This window comes from Arachis ipaensis, chromosome B8, assembly GCF_059453495.1.
Source record: "Arachis ipaensis isolate K30076 ecotype BB chromosome B8, ASM5945349v1, whole genome shotgun sequence".
Lineage (NCBI taxonomy): Eukaryota > Viridiplantae > Streptophyta > Magnoliopsida > Fabales > Fabaceae > Arachis > Arachis ipaensis.
In genome coordinates this window covers 137712223-137720554 of record NC_142443.1, presented here as the reverse complement: position 1 = coordinate 137720554, position 8332 = coordinate 137712223, and the positions used below count along the sequence as shown (strand labels likewise).

General features: G+C 27.3%; 1 protein-coding gene across 2 annotated transcripts; it reads left to right on the top strand.

The window, feature by feature from the left end:
- Positions 1-2005: 2005 nt before the first annotated feature.
- Positions 2006-7190, top strand: LOC107612049 (calcium uptake protein, mitochondrial-like). 2 transcript variants are annotated; one of them, XM_021110067.2, is made up of 8 exons: positions 2037-2375; positions 2572-2639; positions 3396-3622; positions 4240-4323; positions 4456-4681; positions 5506-5611; positions 5702-5802; positions 6810-7190. In XM_021110067.2, exons 1-8 carry the CDS (start codon positions 2069-2071, stop codon positions 7023-7025), a joined length of 1335 nt encoding a protein of 444 aa, XP_020965726.1. In that variant the 5' UTR covers positions 2037-2068; the 3' UTR covers positions 7026-7190. The 2 variants fall into 2 exon arrangements, with proteins under 2 accessions (XP_016169368.1, XP_020965726.1); XM_016313882.3 differs by having other exon boundaries at positions 2006-2375; positions 5506-5802.
- Positions 7191-8332: the final 1142 nt, after the last annotated feature.

Genomic DNA, 8332 nt, shown 5'->3' with positions numbered 1-8332 from the left:
GCTAGGCACGTTTTCACTGAAGAAGTCACGTGCCGGGCGTCACGCGTACGCGTGGGTCACGCGTACGGGTCGTCTGGGTTTTGTGATCCACGCGTACGCGTCAGGCGTGCATACGCGTCGATGAAGATTCTGCCCAGCCACGCGTGTGCGTCCATGTTTGCGCGCGTATCCCAGATTCCAGCTTCCACGCGTGCGCGTCGTCGGCTACGCGTGCACGTCGATGTCAATACTTCAAAGCTCCATTTTTCATTCTCTTTCCACTTATGCATGCTTCTTTCCTCTCTTCTAGACTATTCTTGCCCCTATAAAATCTGAAATCACTCAACAAACGGATCACGGCATCAAATGGTAATGGAGGGAGATAAAAATACAGCTCATTTAGGACTAAAAAAGCATGTTTTCAATCATCAAGCAAAATTAGGAAGGAGACATAAAACCATGCATTTTATATAGATAAGTGTAACAAAACGTTGATAAAACCCTCTAAATTCTACACAAAGTGAACCCTAAGATTCGAGTTCATCAGTGAGTTTTCACACCTCTAATATCTGAATGACGACTAGCATAATTTATGAGGTATTTATAACCTCTTATTAAGTTAAAATAAAAAAAAATCTAAACCTATAATGTAAAGTCCAATTTAACAACTAAATAAACAAAATCAAAATACATCAAACTAAATTAAACATTCTAAAAATATAAATTAATAACTTTTAAATAATACTTTATCTTTTCGTATTACGAACATTTGAAATACGTATCAATACATATTTTAATAAAAATAATAATTATGCAATAATGCTTAATTTTGTCAGATTAATATTTAATAATTATATATAATAATTAAATTTTTATTCACAATTAATTTATAAAAATATTAATAATGTTATTTAATAGATTTAATATATTGTGAAAGTAAATTCTTTTCGAGTATTAACTAATATCTAATCATATAATACTTGTGTGTTCGCAAGCGTGTTTGAGGGTATTATTAATTAAAGTTAATTACATTCTTTAATAACATAAATAATTTCGAAATTAATTTTTCATTTGTTTGAATATCATTTTTTTGAAACTGAAATTGAACGTCATTGTTAAGACTATACTTCAGAGTAAAGTAACTCCAACTGAAACATAACGCTGTTAAAATATTCTTGAAGTATCCTGAAAGCAAGGAAGAAAGAAAATATATTCTTGCTTGATTTTTTTCAATACTCAACAATCAGCATCTCAGTTCATTGCATCTATACAATATGAGATACTGTCCACTGACACTTGATTTATTACAACGAGTCTTGGTAGCTTTATTCATTAAATTTAATAAAAGAAAATTATATATGCACTATATTTTAGTATACTATTAAGAATTTAATTTTAATATACAGATTCACAAATCGTTTTAAACAATTATGTGGTAATTAATATTCACTTTTTTAATAATTATTTTTGTAATTAATGTAAAAAATAATATTTTTATTATAATATTATTTAATTAAATTTACGTATAAAATTATTTTATACTGATAATAAATTAAAATTAATTTTTTTATTAAATATATATTTTTTTATGTTTTAGTAGAAAAAATAAATTCTTTATAATCAACGATTTTTTATCATTCACTTCTAATATTAAAGCAAAAAGGAATAATTTCTCAAGTAAATTTCTTAAAATTTTTAGACAGAAATTTTAGTTCTCAATAAATAATTCATGTCAAAACTTTTATTTTGTTAAATAAATTAATGTTTATATCAGATTGTTTATTTATATATAGAGAGAAATTGAATTTTTAAAAAATTTTATAGACTGTTATATCCTTAATAAAAGACGACAGAAACAATTTAATCTAATCTTTTATTAAAATTTGATATTTTGATGCAAGGATGAATATCAAATAAAATGTTAAAAATTAAATTATTTGACTAAAGTTTTTTTTATTGATTTGGATATTATTAAAAAAATATGAAAAATAATTCATATAAAGTTCCTTGCTAGGTATGGTATTGGTGTTGATAAATTTTGTTGTGAAGTGGTTTGAGAATTTTACACATTGTGTGAGTGAGGACGCAAATGTCTACGTTTTCTACTCTGAGGAGGCCCTCACTGTTAATAACCCAACGCCTGCACCACTCTTCACAAACATGCACACCAATAATCCAACCCAATAATAATAATAATCAAAAGAAGAAGCTGGGTTGTTTGGGGATTGTGGTTGGAATTTTTGTGTGTTGTTCCTTCTTCGTTCCCATCACTACCAACAAATCCAACTCCCCTTCATCTAGTCATGATGATGATGCAAACACTTCAACTTTTTCTTCACATTCTTTGTTTAGAAAACTCTCACTTCCACACAACACACACAGGTTGCTCTTTGGAGGCAAGTGCCTGTGTACTTTTTTTTCAATGTTATTGTTGACAACCGACCTTAATAATTTTGTTTAGCAGGTAGAAAGTCAGACGCGGTTAACTTCATATGAAATTGATAGTTGAAAATTGGTTAAATGGAACTGTACTTGAGTTTTCAACTTTTGTTTTTATGAATAATTAAATTTATAAAAAGAATTTTGTTGCAGATGTGTACAGGAGGAAAGTTTTCTTCAACTATGAGAAGCGCATGCGTTTGCATAGTCCTCCCGAGAAGGTTATTTCGTAGTTATATCATATTAGGTGTATTCATTATTCTATATATTAATATGAAAATGTTTAGAAAGCCAACTACAATCTTGATTAACCCAAGCTAATTTTTTGTATTTTTTATTTTGAAATTCGAAAAATTAGAATAATAAAAGGTTGTTTTTTCTTTTTTATAACAAATTTTTTATTTTTCAACTAGTTATCTTTAGTTGACACGAAATCGAATATATTTAATTTTAAAAATAATATTTTAAGCCAAATTGCTTCTGATATATATACACACTAGGGCTACTAATAGTGTTGGATATTTGGATATCAGTTAAACATAATATAACACAAAAGTCTAGACTCTAAATTAAAAACAGTAGTTTTTTGGCAAATATATGATCAATACTCCTTTTTTTTTTAATTATAACTGCTTATTTAGTACAAAACTGTTAATTGTACAGTATGACGGTTAACTCACATAAAGATATCAAAAAATAATTAAAATATTATATATATTACATTAAATAAATTAATTAAATATGTCAAACTAAGTAATGTTTTTTAATTATTAACAATATTATATGATTAACAAATATTATCATTTTAGATTAGTATTTAGTCAGAATAATTTATACTTATATTTATAAAAATTTATACACAAAAAAGTGAAAAATACATAATTTACACCTATATTATTAGGATTTGCATATATGAAAGACGTGAAACCCTTTTGGAAGGAATATGATGGTGAGTATATGTAATTGAATATATGCAGGTATTTGAATACTTTGCATCATGCCGGAGTCCGGAAGGAGAGGTGCTGATGGAGGCAGCAGACCTAATGAGAGCAGTGGTTGCGGTGTTCCCGCCGTCGGAGTCGAATGTTGTGAGGGAAGGATACTTGAAAGGTGAAAGAAGAAGTCCAGGCCACCTTCGTTGTCCCCCTTCTCTGTTTTTCATGCTCTTTGATGTCAACAATGATGGCCTTATATCTTTCAACGAGTGAGTGTGTCACTTCTCTATATTCTTATTTTGTAAAATATTTGTGAACTTATTAATTAACTATAAAAAAATATTGGAAACTAAATTTTTAGTTAGTTAACATTAATTCACTTTAGAGTTTAGATTTATAATTTATGATTTAAAGTTTATAATTTAAGATAAATCTTAAATCTGAAAAGAATTAGTTCCTTATCATTATTCATTAATATTGTATTATAGAAAGTATAGGGTACCAATATACTCTCTGCCAACTTATTACCAACAATAATTAATTATTATATTTTAAATATATGTATAAGGAGACACATCTAAAAAATATATATATATATATATATAAAGACACTTTCATTACTTTTATTAAACACAATCATAAATAAAAGTTGGCAGAAGTTGACAAAAATGTTGTTAGTAACATAACGAGATTGGTAATTTTAATATACTCTCTGTATAAAATTATCTTATACGTGCATTCAATCACATAACGCCATATTAACTGTGTGAATAGTAATCCAACGATTGTGATTACACTGACAATATAAAATATTTTACGAGCTATAATTCTCTTTCTTTTTGTAGCGTTTGAGTGCATATTGATTATTATTTTTACTCTGAAACAGGTATATCTTTTTGGTAACACTACTTAGCATACCAGAATCAAGTTTTTCTGCGGCATTTAAAATGTTTGACATGGATAACGATGGGTTAGTATGCTGATTATGCTACTAATTGCTTTGATTATAGTAATAAACACATGATGAGTTAGGGTGTTTAATTTGTATAAACACTTAATTAATTACATGTCATCACCAACTTCTTGTTATTGGATCCTAAAGGGAGATAGATAAGGAAGAATTCAAGAAAGTGATGGAATTGATGCGATCTCATAATAGTTATAGACAAGGTGCTCATCACCATAGGGATGGAATGAGAAAAGGCTCAAAGGTCAATGATGATTGTGTAGAAAATGGAGGTGTTTTGGAATATTTTTTTGGCAAAGATGGAAAGGGACGCCTTAGCATTCATAGATTCTTGCAATTTATGAGAGACTTGCATCATGAAGTAAGAATATGTCTCTAATTGCCACATCTATCATTTCTTGCTTGTCAGTTGGAGTGTACATAAATTTTGTTAGTTACTCTATTTATAAATTTATCATCTCATATGAATTTAATTTTGATACAATTATCTAATAATTTAAATAATGTTAATAAATTTTAAAATTATTTATTTTTACTAATATTGTAATACATAATTAGTCATTTATATAAAATTATGATGATTACTTTTGTTTCTTTATCTCTCATTTATGATTTGATTTTTCTTTTTTATTTTTTCATAAAATTTGAACCAATAGTTAATAGACTGCATTTAATTCTAAAAACAGGATAAGATAAGATACTGAAAATAAGATACAAATAATAGAAATACAAAAATTAGTATTTTTATATTGTGTTTGGTAATAAACTAGAACAAATTATAAAAGTCTAATTTATTCTAATTTTTTTCATTCAAAAAATTTGAGAAGAAAAATATAATAATAAAAAATATAATTACGAAAAATTAATAAAAATAATAAAAAAATTAAAAAATAAATTATATCTCTTGTTAGTGTCTCTGTGTCTTTACAAAACATACTAATTTAATGTCATTGAACACAATGTATCCATGTCTTATTGCCAAATATAATTTTATATCTTAGTCTCAGTATCCCGTGCTAGTAAACAAACCCAGCCTTATAGAACTTATTATCTTAATAAGTATCACACATATTAACAACAATAAAAAAGTGAATTAATAAATTTACTTTAGGGACCTTATATTATTAGAAGTGGTTATATATATTATGTAACAGCTAGCTAATTACAATATTTGACTATGTGTAGATACTAAGGCTGGAGTTTGATCATTATGACTACAAATCAAGAAAAACTATATCTGCCAAGGACTTTGCTCTCTCAATAGTTGCATCTGCTGATCTGAGTCATCTGGGTAGGTTGCTAGATTTGGTTGAAGAAATGAACAATGATCCAAGCTTTAAGGATGTACGCATCACATTTGAAGAGTTCAACAATTTTGCAGAGCTAAGGAAAAAATTGCTTCCATTTTCATTGGCCATTATTGGTTTTGCAAAAGTGAATGGCTTGTTAAGAAGAGAAGATTTTCAGCGAGCTGCATCACATGTAAGACATTTAGGGATCTTTGTTGGATTTTAGGTTTTTTTTTTTTTTTTTAAATCTATCTGCAATTATTTCTAGAACTAATTACTAAATTATTATTTTAACAGAGTGATAACTTGATAATTAATTCTAAAAACAGCAGCAGATAAATAAAAAGTTTTGAATTTTATTTTACATTTTGGGATGATTATTATATAATTTTGATTTTTCTTGCTCATCTTGATAGTGATATAATAATGTTATATTAACAAACCAATATAATAAATACAGTAGACAATTAAAAAAAAAAAAAAAAAAAAAAAGAAGAGAAGTGAATCACATCACATGTGTTGGAATAGACCAAACAATGTCTTTTGTTATTTTTAATTGTCAATAATAACACTTTAATTGAGTTGTTGATATATCATGCTAATCAATTCTGTGACCACACCATGGTGGCAAAATTTTGATTTTGGTGAAAATGAAAGTCTTAAAGTTATGGTCTAACTGGTTTTATTTTTTATTTTCTTAATTTAGTATTTTTTAAATAAAAGTTTCAAAAATGAAGATAATAAATTTTATTTCATTCTTTTATTATTTTTTTTATAAAATTCAAAAAACAAAAAAGCTATTAAAAATCAAAACAGAGGCCAATCCATCTTTAGATTTTTTTTATGCTAGAAATGTTAGAGGATCATCATAATTTATTATTTTTTATCATTATTTTTAAATTTTAACCATCAATCTAATTTTTTTAATTTAGTAATCCAACAATATACTTTAAACTATACTTTTAAACGTTAATGGCAAAAAAAAATAAACTTTGATGATCTCTAACATTCTTCTTAAAAAAAAAAAGAAAATTACTTATATTTACATTACATGATCAGGCCTAATAAAATATCAGCATAAAAGTTTTTTACACGAAAATTACATAAAACAAATTTTGAATTTAAATTTTATTGTTGGCAATTTAATAAAAAATAATTTTAATTCTGTAATTTGTTTGACTGATTGATTTCCAATTTCAGGTTTGTGGATTATCACTTTCTGATAACGTGGTTAAGATTGTTTACCATTTGTTTGACACAAATGGGGATGGACACTTAAGTTCAGATGAGTTTGTAAGAGTGCTACACAACAAAGAAAATGATATCGCTCAACCTATGGAGACAGGGATCTTGCGTTTCTTGTCTTGCTGTTGGAACTGTAAGCATAGCTTCCCATACTCGCGCTTGTTTTCTTAGGTTCATACTATTTCTGAGATAGTAGAAATAGAAATTTGTTTGGTTTCTATATTTCTGTTTCAAGAATAATATTGTGATATTCATGTATTTGGTTTGTCATATGTAAATATAATACCCATTTTAAATTAGTCTTAAGATCATTCACTTATATAAATAATATTATTATATTTTTTATTTCTCTAACTCACTAACATTTATAAAATAAAAAAACACTTCTCAATTTTCAAAACATGTTTTCATTTCATAAAACACTCCTTTTAAATATATAACTACCATTTATTTATAAATGTCATAGGTGGTAATTTGCAATACAACTTGTAACTAAAATAGCCAATGAGTAATAACTTAAATATCATAATTTTTCCATACTCTTCTAAGAGGTTGCGAATTCGAATCTTTCTATCTTTGGTAAAAAAAAAAAATTGTAAGTAAAATACTTTCTAAAACCTTGTAAATAATATACTATTCCTAAGGATTGGCGCCTTCGCGGTAAGAAGTTTGTGGATGTACCTCTTGCATAATTTTTTCATAATTTCTTCTACCTTTTTTGGCTTTTCAAACTTTTCAGCACATATATATATTTTTTTAAAACAACAAGTTCAACACAATAAAGTGGAGTATCAACGAAAAAAATACTAAATAGATAAAATAAACTAATTTCTAATTATCTTTAGCAAAAGTCATCAACAATATAAAAGATCAAATATCACTCCACTTTTTGTAACTCTTAATCGACTTATTGACTACCTCTGCAATATCTGATTCTTAATTCCTGAAGATTCTATCATTTTTTTCAACCAAGTGCTCCAAATGATAACAATGAAACCAAACTCACTAACATTCTATCAATTCAACTGCACGATTGACCTCTGAACCACGTAAACTTACGGTCATTCAGCTCTATATCTACCAGTTTCATAATGCTGACACACTAGCGCATTTCCTTTCTTCCAACTGCACAACCTCATTGAAGACACCCATGTAGTAAAGAGGAACTCGACATATTCCCGATAAAAAAGCTCAATTATTCCCACACAGCAAGCTTCTCTTCCCTTGTATGCGCACATACACCAAGCAAACTGAACAAATAAAAATTATTGTTTGTCAATTCTTCTTCTATACACAACAATCTCTCTCCTTTGTAACAATTACTCAACCTAAACATCATATCATCCTACATTATTAATAAACATCCAGAAGCACACCTTCCGATCCCATAAATTCTAAACCCACCGCATCATTACTCCAAAATTGCACTACATCAAACTTAGTACCTCCTTCTTTGTCTCTATTAATCCTAACATATT